The sequence below is a fragment of the Spodoptera frugiperda genome, chromosome 4, assembly GCF_023101765.2.
Source record: "Spodoptera frugiperda isolate SF20-4 chromosome 4, AGI-APGP_CSIRO_Sfru_2.0, whole genome shotgun sequence".
In the NCBI taxonomy this organism is placed as follows: domain Eukaryota; kingdom Metazoa; phylum Arthropoda; class Insecta; order Lepidoptera; family Noctuidae; genus Spodoptera; species Spodoptera frugiperda.
Window position 1 is genome coordinate 5,372,355 of NC_064215.1, and position 16,580 is coordinate 5,388,934.

The window sequence follows — 16,580 nt, forward strand, 5'->3', positions numbered from 1 at the left end:
CCTTTTTCAAATTTCATCCCAATCCCTTTAGTTGTTATGACGCGATTGAGTACCAACCATATACACAAACACGCAAACTCTCGCATTTAAAATATTAGTAAGATGAATTGCAAGACAATTTATAATTTAGGTAGTTAAATACAATGTAGACACATAATTATGTTCTAACTGATTGAAGTCCTTTTAGATTCTCCAACCAACTAGATTGCATACAAAAATCTAGGTAGGTAGGCATGTCCTAGTGTAAATGTATATTCTCTGTTCACAGAAGTGATAGTGGTAAAACAAAATATGTCGTCAGTAACTTCGAGTAGTACTGCGTCGCTATCTGAATTCTTCAGACCAATCACGCCGAAAGGTCTACGATCAAGAGACTTAAGCAACACTCGCTTGAACCTTTTGAAGAAAGAAATTAAAACTGATTTGCATTTGATACCGTTACGTACGTTTATCCTCTAACTAAAATGCCAGTCATACCATACCTTGACAATCTGCGTCAAATGCGGATTATGTGACCCGAACACTGCCAATTTAGTCTGCTAACTCACGAAGCCTGCTCGACGATCTCCGGCCACCGTAAGTGCGGGCCTGCGGACGGCGAGCAGGGGTAGCTCGCCACCCGACGCGGGTTCGATTCCCACACGGATCAACTAGGTAATTGTGTATAGATATGAGTAGGTACTTTGGTATCAAACTACTGTGATTTTCAGAAGAGCTATATGAGACACTGCAAACTGATCCTGTAAATGGATTGACCAAAGAGAGGGCAGAAGTTTTGCTTGCTTTCCATGGTCCAAACACGCTCACACCTGCTACAGAACATGGATGGCTTAGAGTTTTAATAAAATCACTTTGCACAGGTATTCCATGAATCTACGAATAAACGTTCTTTGTGTAGGCGAAACAGTTACTAAAATAAGAAATTAAGACTGACCGGCGCCACGCACTGGCAGTGGGTAGATAGGTGACCGATTGCTACACTATGGTAGATCGGCACGGAACTTAAACAAACGATGTATAGAAATCTGGTAGTTTTCGAGTTTATCGCGTTTAAACTGACAGGAAGACGCGACCGGGGACTTTCCATTCTATCCATTGAAAAAGACAAGAAAGTTTTATTTCGGGAGTGCACGGTAGAAAACCGCCCAACAAACCTACATTGCTAGGTACGTCGCCACTAACCTAGGATATATATATATTTTTTTCCATTTAATGGGTCGACTTTTGGCCGCTATCTCACCTGATGGTAAGTGATGATGCGGCCTACGATGGAGCACGTCTGCCCATAAGTAACCTATTCACTCGGCCTTTGAAGACACCCAGGTTATACCCATCAGGAAACACAGACTCCGGCAAGGAGTTCCATTCCCTAGCAGTTCGCACAAGGAAGCTTGAAGCGAAGCGCTTCGCGCGAGTGGGTGGGATATCTACCATGAAGCGGTGACGCCTCGCCGATTGTCTTGTGGTTCGAAGATGGAAAGGACTAGGGGGAATCAAGTTGTGCAATTCCCCCGCACACTCTCCGAAATGTATCCGGTAATAATCTGGAGTGCAAGTCCTCATATAAAGTGAAGTCCACCTTGTGTACATTAAAGTTTAAATAGGTAATTTAGATTTACCTGCATATTAGGGGTAGGTGTACCCATGTTCGCTATGTACCTACTTAGGTACCTACATAATCCATCAAATTTCTTTTTACAGGATTTTCCATACTGATATGGTTGGGAGCTCTATTGTGTTTCGTAGCGTACATAATAGAATCGTCAACGAAAGCAGACCCTAATCGTGATAACCTTTATCTAAGCTGCGTGCTAGTTACAGTCGACATCGTATGTGGGCTCTTCAGTTTCTATCACAATTATAAAAGTTCCAAGGTTAACTATGATTGTCTACTGTCTAATAGATAGATACTTAAGTAGGTAACTATTCTTACAAGAATAGAATACATAGGTAATCTGAACTACATACCTACAGTACTAAATGGAGACCAATTGTAGCCACCTACGTTACGAGATTGAGGGAAACAACAGCGATTGTTTCATATCCGGTTCCTATACTGCATGCATCGTCGGATCTACCTACATTTGTATAACAAAATAACTTATCACGACCTCCAACATTTTAGATAATGAAAACATTTAAAAGCATGTTACCAACTTACGCGAACTGCGTGAGGGATGGTGTTCTACACAACGAGATTCCAGTTTGTGATATCGTTAAGGGAGATATAGTGCATGTGCAGGCGGGCGATATCGTGCCGGCTGACATACGCATCATCGAAAGCAAGGGATTCAAAGTACGCATCACCACTATCTTAATTAAGTACCTAACACGTGCACATTCCGCGTGAGGACACACGTGTTGTACGCCACTTCAAATGATGGTACAGTCTACAGAGGTTATCTATTCGCAGGTTGATAACTCCTCGTTAACTGGCGAGTCCGTGGCTGTATCTCGAAGTAATACTGAAGGAAGTCCGAACATACTTGAGTCACAGAACGTTGCTTTCTTTTCGACCCAATGTGTTGAGGGGTGGGCGTTAGGTATGTAGGTAACCTACCTACCTATAGTAAACTGTTAACAAATTACCAGAGTCATGATATACTCATAAATAGACTAGAGCGTCTGGTAATCTGAATGAGTAACCTACGTAGGTAGCAGCCTACACAGTAGTCTAGATCCAACTATCGCTGTATATGTAAGTAACTAGTAGCTAGATATTAATTTATGTTGCTTCTAAATATAACAATCAATTTTAAAATACCTTTATGAACAAAGTTAAAGTGGAAACACATTGCAGATAGGTACCTACCTACTGATAATACCTAATGTTCCAGGTGTTGTAATATGCTGTGGTGACCTGACAGCATTGGGTCGTGTAGCCGGGTTAGCAGCGAGGCTGACTCCGGCTCCCTCTCCTCTCGCTCGTGAGATACGCCGCTTCATGAGATACATGTCTATATGGGCCTTAGGACTTGGCTTGTTGATTGCTATATCAACCATGTTTCTTGGCTATCCTTTCATGCAAACTATTATATTTGTTATTGGAATTATTGTTGCTAATATTCCTGAAGGTAGATCTCTATAAGGCCGAAATTTTATTTAAATTAAGAATAATTTCCGTTGTATATGTTAAATTTTAAATACCATTGTCCTTTAAGGCTTGCAGCCAACAATAACAGCGTCACTGACTATAACAGCTCAGCGCATGGTAAAAAAGAACTGCTTGATTAAGAACTTGGACGCTGTAGAGGCTTTAGGTGCTTGCACGGTTATATGTTCCGACAAGACTGGTACTCTGACTGAGAATAAGATGGTCGTGCATCACATCTGGACATGGAACAAAGTACATTTCGTATTGGGTCCAGATTTTAATAGTAAGAATAACTAGAAGTAATTATTTTTGAAATCCATACATTATTTGTATTGATTTATTTATAAATAGTGTAGTATAGGTACGTATATTTGTTAAACTTAGATTAATTAGTAGAAATGTAGCACAATAAGCTCTTATTAATTAACCCCGTTATCTACCTCCACTGGGCTACTGATAACATTTTGTTTACTTTGATTGCAGGCGCGGTGCAAAATAATAATGGTGAGATAAAAAATTATATTAATTTAATCATTACCTACAGATAGTTTATACTGCTTACTGCCTTTAACTACGCCACAAACTATGCTTGGCAGTTGGGTTGGAAATCGCAATTGAAAAGGTTTACGTAGGTTTGTTAGAGAGCGCTGCTGCCCTCTATCAAAAGTGCGTTAGTAACCCATCAAGGTTACGCCTGCCCAATTAGTTATCTACTTATGTACTTTTTTATTGCGTTTTCTAAATTAACTGACAACAGTGACCTCAACTGTTACCTACATGAATACTCGTAGGTACCTACTATGAAAAATAAGTAGGTATCAAATTGAGGATGTAAGCGATATAAAAATCATCATAGGTGTCTAAAGACACGCTGCCTGCGCTCAGTCGAACGATATACTGATATAGATACGCATCTAGTATCTGGTTATCTACACAAAGAGTATGTAAATTGACGTTAAAATACATATAATTACCTGGGTATATGTTTTATTTCTTTTAGCTTACAGTTATTTAAAGATTTGTGGAGCGTTATGCAGTAACGCGGACGTCAAGATTGGCGGTGGAATCCGTGGAGACGCGTCTGAAATCGCCATTCTAAACTTTCTTTTCCAACAAAACGACCCTCTTAATATAAGAAAGAACTATCCAAAAATCGCTGAAATACCATTTAATTCAGCAAATAAATATCAGGTGAGATACACCTAATAATATTTTTGTAGGTACCACACAAACGTTTAGAATTAAGGGCAATTGTTAGGACACACTTAAGATTGGGACGTTTGGCGCAGTTACTTTTTTACGCGGAATAAAAAAAACCTTTCATATAAGTTTCATGTTTATTTATTCATGGGAAACCTTCACTACCCACTAAACCGATTTTCATACAACTTGGTACCTGAATACTCAATGTACTCATATGCAATCTGTGGTTTACTTAAATACCTACCTCTCAAGGCTATTTTATAATATGTACCTAATAAGTAGAAAACATTTCCTTGTATTCTTCCATAAGTTTGGACTCAAAAGTTTGTATTTCGTGGCGCGTACCTAAACGTTCAGTTCCTTACTCATAAATAAACTGGCTGCAGGGACTTTTTCGCCACAGAAAGCCACTAAGACGTCGTAAGAATTACTAAATATCTACGGTCAGCATTTTTCCTCATAAGATCTTACGCAGGTATTCTGACGCACAGGTTGTAGGTTACGTACATTCATTTAGACCTACTACATATAAGTATGTATATTATAGATAGACATCTAACTAGGCATAAAATATTCGAATTTTGGATGACGTAAGCTATTTATTTAAATATAGATCAGTGTTCATCTTGAAGCTTCAAAAGCACGATTTATTGTGGTGATGAAAGGAGCACCGGAGATTATATTCGCGCGATGTCTCACTGTGGCCACCGACACCAAAGATATTATTTTCACAGACGATATGAAACGAATAGCTGACACGGTCATTGAAAATTTGGCAAAAACTGGTTAGTATAGATATCGTATTTTATTTTAACCTTTTGAACGCCACGGACGTTTATAGACGTCTAACGAAATCGTGCCAAACACGCCACCGACGTCTATAGACGTCAAGAAAACGACATTTTTTAAATACAAAATAAATATACTAAATTAAGTTTTCTGTGTTTCTTTTTCCTATTATTTCAAACTACTTTAGTGAAATATTGTAAATTGACACAAAGATATATTCATTATTTGAATTCACAAGAAAAAACAATCGTCAAATATTGCTAATCGAAATCCGTAAAATTGTGTATTTCCCCACGCCACAGACGTCAAGACACGTCAGCTAGTGATGGGTAGGTAAGGTAACTTATATTCCAAATTTATGAAATATTTTATTGAAAGTAGCTTACTATTACTTTGACAATTACTTTTTACTGACAAATATTCGTATCTGAATATTCCTAATGTATAATATTTAAAAAAATGTGGAAAAGAACTTATAATTGATATCCTTAAATCGATAGTTTACTGTCCACTCTCGCGCATCCCTATGTAAGAGCTCATAGACAGTTACCTGTACGCCACAGACGGGAATGGACGTCAAGCGGTGACGTCATTAGCGCTACGGGAGTCTGCTAGTGCTTTACTACATTTATTATTATGATCGGTGGTAATATTAAAATTTGAACAGCAAAAGGACTTGGATGACATAAGTTTGCCAAGTTTCGAAGAATCCGACTAATAATTATATGTAAAACTAGCGACCCGCCCCAGCTTCGCATGGGTGATAGGTATATTATACATATGCATGTATTATTACATAAAAACCTTCCTCACTGAATCACTCTATCTATTAAAAAAAACCGTATCAAAATCCGTTGCGTAGTTTTAAAGATTTAAGCGTTCATAGGGACATACAACATTACAGAAAAAGCGTCTTTGTTTTATACTATGTAGTGATGATTAAATTGTTTTAAATAATAAAATATTATTATTTTTTATGTACCACAATATCACATGATCACATCCCTACTCGCATGCGAGAAAGTTGTCAAAAGTCGTGCCAGCCACGCCAGAGACGTGTCTTCACGTCGGCGGATGACGTCACGAACCAGATTAGTGATGTACCTTATTATATTATTGATTTATTCGTTTGTAGTTCTAATGTTTGCTTTTAGGTTGCTTAGAACTTAGTAACTGCTGTTTAATGATAGTATGATACCAAATAGGGTCAAGTTAAATAAAAGACCAATGCAACGAATAATATTTATTTAAAAAATATAGAACGAAAAGCACGGATTCATTGGTTATCGATAACTTTTCGTTAAGATGTTGGAATCACTATTTGTTTTGTAGGTTTTTGTACTGAATTTGTGGCTTGGCGTAGAAGGGGCGCCGATGTGTTTACGCTCTGGCGTTCAAAAGGTTAATCTATCATAGTTATAACTAATAATGTATTATTTTTAAGGTGAAAGAATCATGGCTTTTGCTGACCTCGTCTTAAATCCAAAACAATTTCCTCTGAACTATTCGTTTAACACCGATGATGTTAACTTCCCTCTGGAGAACCTACGCCTTCTAGGGATCATGGGACTCATGGACCCACCTCGGGAAGAGGTTAGCCATGTAAAGACTATCGTTTTTGTGCTTACCAAATGGTGCTAACATATGTTGTGAACTAGTATTGGTAGATAATTGATAATCTACCTGTAGGTTATCGTCTAACTGATTTTAAATCTAAGTACCTAAGTACCTACCTACATATACCCTATGTGCTCTTTACCAGGTGCGTACTGCAATAGGCCGTGCCCGCGATGCTGGAATACGTGTGATGATGATTACCGGCGACCACCCGGCCACAGCACGCGCCGTAGCTTTAGAAGTCGGGATTGCTACGAGTACAAATTGCCATGTTGTTACCGGTAACGAACTGAGAAACATGACCCCAGATTTATTACACTGGACACTCGACAAACATTACGAAATTGGTAATAATATATGAACTAGATATATTCGATACCTAGGTACTTAGCTACTTACCTATTTAAAAATATTGTATCGTTTATTCTCTTCTGCAAAGTGTTTGCAAGAACTTCTCCCACACAAAAACTTCAAATAGTGGAGGCTTGTCAACGTGAAGGCGCAATCGTGGCAGTAACTGGAGATGGTGTTAACGATGCGCCCGCGCTTAGACGAGCTGACATCGGCATCTCCATGGGCATTACCGGGTCACAGGTAAAAACCTAGTTACATTAGGTACCTACTACATTCATACAATCAATGACATCTTGCTATATCGCTTCTATGTCTACAGGTGTCGAAACAAACTGCCGACATCATTTTGATGGATGATAATTTCGCGACCATCATTGTTGGTATCGAAGAAGGGAGGAGGATCTTTGACAATCTTAAAAAATCTGTTTGCTATATCTTAATTTCTAATGTGCCTGAAATAGCTCCAGTTTTCATGTTTATCCTGTTTTCCATCCCTTTGCCATTGGGTAAGAGACTGCTACTTACTGACTTTAACAATTTATTTAGCTTCTGTTCTATTTATTAGTCAAATGGAGCATCAGACATGATCGTTTTGTTAAAGGCGTGATGACAATATTGTGCGTAGACTTGGGCACAGACATGTGGCCGGCTGTGGCGCTGTCGTATGAACGTGCTGAATCTGACGTCATGACGCGACCTGCTCACGTCCATGACCCTCTCGTCACGCCGCAAATGTTAATATTAGTGTACTTGCACTTGGGTCTCATAGAGTTTGCAGCCGGCATGTACGCTTATTTTATTGTAATGGCAGAATTCGGATTCTACCCTAATCATCTTTTTGGTAAGTACCTAGATGCCTATTGATCTGTATAATTGATACCTGTTTAAATTAATCATAATGAACAATTTAAGGTATAAGGCAAAAGTGGGATAATGAAGCGATCAGCGACGTAACGGATTCCTTGGGTCAAGAGTGGACGTACGCAGAACGTAAGGAGGTGGAGCAAGCGGCCCAGGCGGCCTACTTCGTAGCCGTGGTACTCATGCAGATGATGAATGGCGTCATCTGCAAGACCAGATATAACTCTTTGTTTCATGTCGGTAAGACTAATGGAACTTCTATAATTAAATGTTGGGCCCCTGCCAATGTTGAGATCCATAAATTTTTAGATAACGCAATCAAAACGATTTCTGTCGGCAATTTCCAGGAATGAAGAACAAAATTTTAAATACTGGACTTGTGTTTGAGCTTTTATTGTCGTGTGTTATCTGCTACACTCCGGGAGTAAATACTTTCTTCCGAACCTATCCTCTCAAACTACGATGGTAAGCACTACCTGTTTATAATAATTCTTAGTAGATAAGTATTCCTAGGTAACATTTACGACAAGGATAATGTTCGCAGGTGGTTCCTTGCTTTGCCATTCTGTGCCTTCATGTTTGCTTTCGACGAATTTAGAAAATATTGCATTAGACGGAGATTATTTGGGGGATGGTACAACACTTTAACGTTTTATTAAGAAGACAATTAATTATTTATAAGTACGTACCTACTATATTTAGAATTATGTTTGTCATTAAACATATACCTAACGATAGAGTATCCTGTTCTAATTTAAGGACGAACAATACACTATTCTAGTACTACCCACTACAATAATAACAGTAACTAATACAGTATGACTACACCGCATCCGCTGATAAGTATTATATTTAGTCGAAACGTTTATACAAAGTTATTTTTAACTGACTTCATTAACATCTGGTTTTTAGGAGATACTTAGTATCTAGATAATATTATTTATAACTAAATCCTAACAGTCAGTTGGTCGATTGAAAACCAACTAGATTTTTAGCAGCTAATATATAAACAGGTAAATAAAACAAAACCGTTCCAGAAAATAGGAGTTTACTGGGTTTCACTTTACAATTGATCCCACACACTCACATACATATTCAGATCTTCAAATAATACAAGTAAAACAGTTAAGTACCTAATTAAATGAGCAAAAATAATATGACATATTAAGGATCAGGTCACATCAACCACATCACAATAATTTAAGGCCAGTTTATCTACAGACCTTGGCTTCAGGAAGTGAGCGGAACTCGTAACTTACACAAAATTTAATAAATTATTCTAAAATTAATAAATTATATATTTAGATTTCATCACCTAAATGCTTCTATCAACACCGCATTTTACTTCCTGAACATTTATTCTTAGGAATGTTGTTTCAAATTCCTTCAAAGTGATTAATTGATCTATTTAGGATACCGTCTAATCCCTTTAAAAGACTTTAAACGCTTTGGCTTAGTACAGTAACACAGCAATGGTAATTATCATAGGCTTAACAATGATATTTACCGTCGAACTGCAATGCACATTTAAATAGGAATTATTTGAATTACCCTAAATTATGCAAACAGTACCGATTTTTATATGTATAAGGCACAAGTAAATAAAATCTTTTTTCATATTAAGTCATCAACATAATCGAATAAGGAAATAAACTAAAGCTAAAGTACATTAATAATAATTTTACAATATTTTGTTCACTATAAGTCATAACAAGTAAGTATTTTGGTATGAAGGGCAACCGCAATTAGAGGGGAGGCCATATTTTACCACACCTCCATGGTACCTACTTCAAACAGTATTATATTATTATAGGCATTAAAAGGTCTTCACATTCTTCGCGATACTCAAGTTACCACAAGTTCTGGATTTTAAGTAACTACATTTACGTAATTTATTTGCTTGAACTGGGCAGCGATACTTTACATTCTATGCAAGATTTAATCTTTGTTTGAAGTAAGTAATCATCTGCAATTATGACATGACTACCTTATTATTCACGAAATAATTGCCAATTGACATAACAAACAATAAAATATATATAACCATTCGAGTCACATTTTATCACGAAATTCACAGAGATTATATCTCACCGCAACGCCGATAAAAGCTTTGTTTTACTAATATCTACAGTAGATAACATGCATTATAATTAAATTAACATTTTGAAATACATTTGTAATAATAATAACTCATGGATTTACAGCTATAGAAGTAAAATTTCAGAAACAGATATAAATACCAATAACTACAAAAAGAAAATATAACACTATTTACATCACTATCACAAAACACATAGGTAAATTTGATTTTATTTTTACAAGTCAGGCAAGTTTTGATATGACGCATAAGTATCTAGGATATAAACAAGTAGTAGTCATAGTAGTCTTTGAACTATACCTACGTCATAAATATGAAGCGATAAGTACAATCAATAATAACATTTGAATTAAGAATAAGTAAGTTCTTTTATTAAATATGTACATATAATAGAATTTAAAGTTATATACAATAAGCTCAGAAAAAGTCGTAGGAAATGATAGATTTATTTCTATTAATTTTTATTGACTTCTAACAATTCTAATAAATATCTTTATTTTAGAATATTATATGGAGGAGGTATTTTACTACATCCGACTACTTTTACTATTTAAAACTTGTCAAAAATGTATCATCCCTAATTCTATGTAGTACAAGAAATATAAGATCTAGATCTTCTCTTTAAAATATCGGATTTTTAACGTTAATAAAATTCTTAATACCTTAGGTTTACTACAGATTGTGATTTGGGTTTGTCATTAACAGTCAGGATTATTTTAGAAATGTTCCATTCAATGGTATAAGTCTTTTCTTAGGTAATATACACATAAATATAAATAAATTAGTTATCCCTCTACCAATAACGTGTTGAGCGAATAATTTTGAGCTTACGTAAACTGGAAATTGCATTGGGAATTCCATTGCCTATATAACAACCGATATATTTTTTCACCACGAACTAAATAATGTGCTTATAATTCGGGTTGAGGTGATGTTTATACATAGGTGAGGTCACGTTCTTGTTTGTTTCTAGTTAGTTGTGGCGCATACGCGCGGCGAGGATTGCATTGAGGTTAGGTTGGGTTCGCATGTCCGCTATCGAGTGTCTGGATTTTATTAACGCCTCTTCTCGACATACCTCGTCTTGTAGAATGCATCCAATTATTTTAGCTACAATTGTCGACGGTGGAACATGAGGATTCCCTGAAACCGAATTAGTCGCTAGATATCCAAATTCTAGAGAAAGCAATTATAAAGCATACCATCACATCATACCATCATTTAGTCACTTTTTTGCATACAAGGGAAAACTTAAAAATATTAGTTTTTTTTGTATTATATTTTTGTGAGACATCCTTAATAATAGGATAGATGACTAATTTTTATTTTAATATCCGTCTTGTAGATTAGTATAATATATTAGACACGTATTTTTTTATTTTCTTACGGTAACAAATAATTTGAAAACAGATAATTTGATTTGAAATATCGCCTGACGTAGGTGCGGTTTACACGTAGAAATGGCGATGACGTACTTATTTGCTCCAACTCCTAAACTTTGTTTCATTTACCTAGGTACTGTTCTGGTATCTTACATGAAAAAAAAATACGTGTCAAATATTTTAGTACCCAACTGACGGACTAAATAGATTTTCAATTTTCATACCCCGTCACCATCCCTATTATTGATTAACGGCTTATTCATGTCAATGTTTAATAGTTACTGGGATTAACACCCCATGACTGAAATAGATACAGTTTGTATAGAAAGATTAAGTACTTTCTTTTTCAATAGGTTAATTGGTAATATGTAGGTACATATTACATAGTATATGTAATGTACGCTTTAATGTTGATATCAATATGATTAGTGTTGGATTCAGAATATTAAAATGCTGAGGAAAATTCTAGTAATAAAATACACAGACACCACATAATGAGGTACTTACTGCACTGCTATCTCGGGAACTTGATATGATCTATGACAACTCGGAGAAACGGGTTTCATAAAGCGGCATACAGGCGTGCAGTGTTCTGTTAGTCATTTGATGAGATTGTTATTATTGTTAGTATTAATTCTAGCACCAAAAATTACAGGAAAAATTCCATTTAATAATATATATAAGAAGTTGTTTATCATCATCAGCATTAGGTGAGCTATTATGGGCGCGACTTTACGTAGTACGTATAGCACAGGTACAAAAACCAATACTATATTCATTTAAACAAATTATTGGATACGTAAGGATTAAGGATCTACATTCAATAGGTAATAATAGACATTACCTATACATATGTATATGTGTTAGTGTGCTTGTTTTTCAAAACCAGTATTTTCTTAATGTCATTAAAAATAGTCGTCTAGGAATCGCCTTAATACATCGAGTATTTAATTTATGTGTATTTTAATTAATGCGTCTACTAATATTATCGAATATCGTATTCGCAAAGGTAACCAGACAAGTTGGATAGCTCACATAATCCGGATAGCTGTTAATACAATAATAATATAACAAGATTAAGTAATTTACATAATATCTACACACACACTAATATTATGTGATAATGTTAGCAAGGCATTGCCCTGTGTTCCAAACTCCGTAATGTTAATGGAAAATGTTTCTCCCCGAGATTAAATCTATATATAGATAATTTGCCAAAGCTGATTGAAATATTAAAACATGTTAGTATGAGTCATTCAATGGAGTTTTTTATTGCCAAATTACGTAAAAACCAACTATTCGACGAAACTAAATTGTAATTAGGTCCATGTGGTTGTTTCACATTATACGACAGTATCTGACGTCACCGACTTCTGATTTATGAGATGTCGTGTCAAATTGAATAAAATGAAGTTACATACATTTTTGCGTTATTACTTAATACTGCAAAAATTAGGGGAAAATATGAATTTGGATAAAAAATCTTCAAAGAATGACTGTGTCCTGTCCATAAACATATACCCCATCATAAATTGGTAATGACTAAGACTTACCTGTAAGACCTCTATATCCAAATATACCACAATCGTGCATCCGCATTGAATGCTGCTCTTTCTTAATAAAATCTTCTGTACTAATACCTTTGAGCTGTAAAAATAATAATCTATAATACCTACATAATGCAAATAATACATATTTTTTCTTAATAAATTCAAAAGTTTATGACTATTTTTGTTACTCAATCACGTCAAAAAGGCCGGAGGGATCAGATCAAAATTGGAAAAGTAGATTATGGTCTGGAATAATACATAGCCTACTTTATATCTCATGTTGGCAAAAGGTAGACCCTTTTATTTATGATTTTAAGTAAATTTATTATAACAAAGAGTTCATATTATATGACACAATTTAGTATTCCTATAATTTTACTGCTTATAATAACAAGCCATATTTCAGGAAAATAAAAAGAAAACAATAAATTATTGTACTCACTTTAGAAGGTGCTAAAAATCTGTCAGGTATTCTTTGCAATTTTTGCTGCTTTTCACTTGGCCCAAAGCCTAGAGCAAGCAGCACTGACTCAGCATCAACTTTTCGTGCTCCTAGCACATTTAAAACTGAACTTCCACTAGAGCCGCTGTTATCAGACTGTTAAAAGAAACAAAATTTGATCAGTCTTACAAAATGTGTATTTTTCATAGCAAATTATGGACTAAAAATACAATAAAATTGATATATACCTGCAAAGAATGGTCTCTAAATAACGGATTCTTAAACTTGGGGGAGTATCCCTCTGATTGTATTGAATGGTCCCGTTGCAGTCTTTTAACATTAGTTTGTTGAGGTGTGCTAGTTAGTAGCCCACTATCGAGTGACTTCCTTTTCCAGGCTTCTTTTAAAGGAACTTCTAGGTTCTGGTCATCCTGGAGCTCTTCTTTGTTAGGCTCTATTACTGTGTTCTCAGTTACTGTTTCATCTGCTTTGCTATCATTGTCATTGTCATCAGACTTGGGCTCTGAGATCTTTACTTCTTCACTAGTGTCCTCGGGTGCGACTGTTTCGTCAGCTGGCAGGGAATCCAGCCACTGTTGCACTGGACTACTTCGCCGCATGTCGTCAATCACTCCACTTAACCAACCTCTTACTTTTCTTTCTATTATTGTCGACACAGATTCATTAAATGTATCTAAAAATATTAAGCTCCATTAACAAACAAATTATTTATTTACAAAAAAGTGACATTTACAAAAAAGTTAGAGTGCATCTACATTTTACATTGTTTATAAACTAGAACAACAAAGAAAAATCTATGCCCACAGGAAATTCTATAATTCACTGTTGACAATGAAAACAAACAAATTTAATCAAAAATAAATAAGTTTTGCTTTGAAGAATACATGAATCTGTACAAATAATATATACCTAATTAAAATGAACCTGAACCTATTACATATATTAATTTGTATGACCTTAGATATTTTTTTACAAAATCTAAATCCTATTTGGGATAATTCTACATATATTTTTGTATTGGCAGATAATGCACCAGTTTTTAATCAAGTTGTTTGATACTAACCTGTTTAAAATATACTTATTATTACGTACACAATAAGCTACAACCAGAAGATATGACTAACTTACACATCACAACTTAATGTGCAGGTAAAATACACAAATGATATAGTTAGAAGCTAAGTGTTTGCTCGAAATTTTATGAAGATATGTGTATTGGCGTGTTTGCTTATGATATCTATAACATAACATGAAAACACTATGATAATGTAGCTGGTTAAACCAACCTTGCTTAGGATCCATCTCCACTCAAGGTAACGCTGCATGCAATACGAGGAAGTTCATGAATTAACGTGCAAGATGCGTTCGATGATCACAAATACTCGGTTATTACCTACAGTTCTCCAGAAACAATAATTCTACATTAAATTATTCGCAACTTACCTTCAATCAGGCAAATATAAACTTGAATCCTTCAACTTCAACTTGACACTAGTTACTCAATTGTAATTTCCAACACAAATCTAAAAAACACTGTTTTTCCTTTTGTTACACGTCTGTTTTAATAACCATTTACACAATTTATTAAAAAAATACGTATTTACAGAACACTGATAGCAGCAGTGACATTAAACTGACTGGCGTTTAGTTTAGTTTGACTTTGGTCACTTGACCATTCGAGTACAGAATGTCTTGGCATTCATGTTTGACAGTGACATATGACATATCAGAAATCGAGGATACCAGAATAAATAATAATAAAGAGAATTTTGGTAGAATCACAAGCTTTCTGATGGAATTTAGTAATATACATACTGTTTATTGAAACTTTGTTTAAACCAGCGTACAATACTTTTCTACCTATTCCATTGTCATTTCCAATTAAACGTGATATTTCAAAGATATGGTATTCTATAAATACTAGGAAATTCACCTTGTACGCATTTTTTTTACACACGGCTTACCTTCTTGTTCTTCTTTCGTCCATATCCAGTTAGAAATAGTTTTTTTTTAAATGTACGTGCGTCTTTTTAAAGCGAGGCCCCATACTATGAACCCACTACTTTGTTACATTACGGCTGGCTGCATTTTATTGAATAACGCATAGCCTATCTAGCGAATTTTGACTCAACCGTATTCAATTCGCCTAGTCCAGCAGTTAGGTATATCACAAAACAGCCCATTTCTATATTTTTAAAGGGGAGAAAATACAATGACTTTTCCTCCCTTAGGCGAGAGGGAGTGTCAGACTTTTACTGACTAAAAACCACTCCGTTCCTACTCCTGCTCTTCAAGGTAACCCGCTAGGTAGTTCGCACCTCCGGGCGTCAGCCCTACTGGGCCCCATTTGTGGTGGTCTGATGGCTCATTGAGGCGCGCGCTTGGGCCTGGTTCTGGTCGGACGAGCTACCCTTGACATCCGGGCGTTCCTTGCCGCCCTATATGAAACAAAACAGCCCTGGTTTTCTGAACGGCTAAACGTAATGTGATAAGGGCAGATTTTACATTCCTCCTGCGACATAGACGTTAAAGCACATAGACGATCCCCGACGCTGCGTTCTATGCCAAGCTTGTAGGTACTGCGAGCGGTTCAAGCTTATTTCGACCATCGGCCTTGCAGTTACAACACAGTGTAAAGTCCACTGCGGCTAACCTAACATTCGACAAACTTACATTTGAGTTTGGTACAGTAATCGTGTCAAGGTATCGAGCCGTACATTTTTTTTTTAGTGTATCTACTTTTTGTGATAAAAAGTATATTATATCAAATTTCGTCGTATTCGGACCGGTAGATTTTGCGTGATGCGTGAACATACAAACAGACAGACAGATACATATTTTTGGGTTCGGTGTCTGTCTAGTAACACCCCCTACTATTTATTTCCCTATATATTTATATACATAGCTACTTAAAATAAAAGAACTAACAATGATATTCCTGCATATTTAGTTCCGATTCGGAATATGAGAGGATGTTTCACGTCGGAGAGTCATGTTTTGACACAAATGAGCTCTACCGGAGATACCGTTCACCGAAAAACCGGCCTGAAAAACGTTTGCGTTGTGTATTGTAGTGTGAATGAAGTTGCCGGAGACCGAATATTTCGTCCCCTCCCTCTCCAAAGGCCAGTAACACTCCCAGTAATTCCTTTGGTGTTGCAGGTGCGAT

At 35.9% G+C, this 16,580-nt stretch overlaps 2 protein-coding genes across 4 annotated transcripts; one reads left to right on the forward strand and one right to left on the reverse strand.

Moving 5' to 3' along the window:
* Window positions 1-191: 191 nt before the first annotated feature.
* Window positions 192-8,655, forward strand: LOC118281728 (sodium/potassium-transporting ATPase subunit alpha). Its single transcript, XM_050708010.1, has 18 exons — window positions 192-442; window positions 711-860; window positions 1,702-1,874; window positions 2,126-2,296; window positions 2,414-2,543; window positions 2,838-3,074; window positions 3,162-3,377; window positions 3,578-3,598; window positions 4,095-4,285; window positions 4,911-5,082; window positions 6,531-6,679; window positions 6,849-7,050; window positions 7,143-7,297; window positions 7,377-7,563; window positions 7,659-7,898; window positions 7,970-8,158; window positions 8,266-8,383; window positions 8,463-8,655. Exons 1-18 carry the CDS (start codon window positions 292-294, stop codon window positions 8,575-8,577), a joined length of 2,967 nt encoding a protein of 988 aa, XP_050563967.1. The 5' UTR covers window positions 192-291; the 3' UTR covers window positions 8,578-8,655.
* Window positions 8,656-8,949: 294 nt separating this feature from the next.
* On the reverse strand, window positions 8,950-15,103 carry LOC118281730 (uncharacterized). 3 transcript variants are annotated; one of them, XM_035602422.2, is made up of 7 exons: window positions 14,855-15,103; window positions 14,698-14,730; window positions 13,639-14,084; window positions 13,391-13,546; window positions 12,952-13,045; window positions 11,906-11,990; window positions 8,950-11,159 (listed from the first exon to the last, which is right to left on the reverse strand). In XM_035602422.2, exons 2-7 carry the CDS (start codon window positions 14,711-14,713, stop codon window positions 11,123-11,125), a joined length of 834 nt encoding a protein of 277 aa, XP_035458315.1. In that variant the 5' UTR covers window positions 14,714-14,730; window positions 14,855-15,103; the 3' UTR covers window positions 8,950-11,122. The 3 variants fall into 3 exon arrangements, with proteins under 3 accessions (XP_035458315.1, XP_035458313.1, XP_035458316.1); XM_035602420.2 differs by lacking the exon at window positions 11,906-11,990 and having other exon boundaries at window positions 14,855-15,101; XM_035602423.2 differs by lacking the exons at window positions 11,906-11,990; window positions 14,698-14,730 and having other exon boundaries at window positions 14,855-15,099.
* Window positions 15,104-16,580: the final 1,477 nt, after the last annotated feature.

Excerpts from the sequence above, each read along its gene's own strand:
- LOC118281728 (XM_050708010.1), top strand. The coding sequence starts at position 292 with ATGTCGTCAGTAACTTCGAGTAGTACTGCGTCGCTATCTGAATTCTTC. Across the intron at positions 861-1,701 it reads AATAAAATCACTTTGCACAG|GATTTTCCATACTGATATGG; the intron begins GTATTCCATGAA and ends TTCTTTTTACAG. Across the intron at positions 8,384-8,462 it reads TATCCTCTCAAACTACGATG|GTGGTTCCTTGCTTTGCCAT; the intron begins GTAAGCACTACC and ends TAATGTTCGCAG.
- LOC118281730 (XM_035602420.2), bottom strand. Across the intron at positions 13,046-13,390 it reads GATTTTTAGCACCTTCTAAA|CTCAAAGGTATTAGTACAGA; the intron begins GTGAGTACAATA and ends TTATTTTTACAG. Across the intron at positions 11,160-12,951 it reads TGGATATAGAGGTCTTACAG|GGAATCCTCATGTTCCACCG; the intron begins GTAAGTCTTAGT and ends ATTCGGTTTCAG.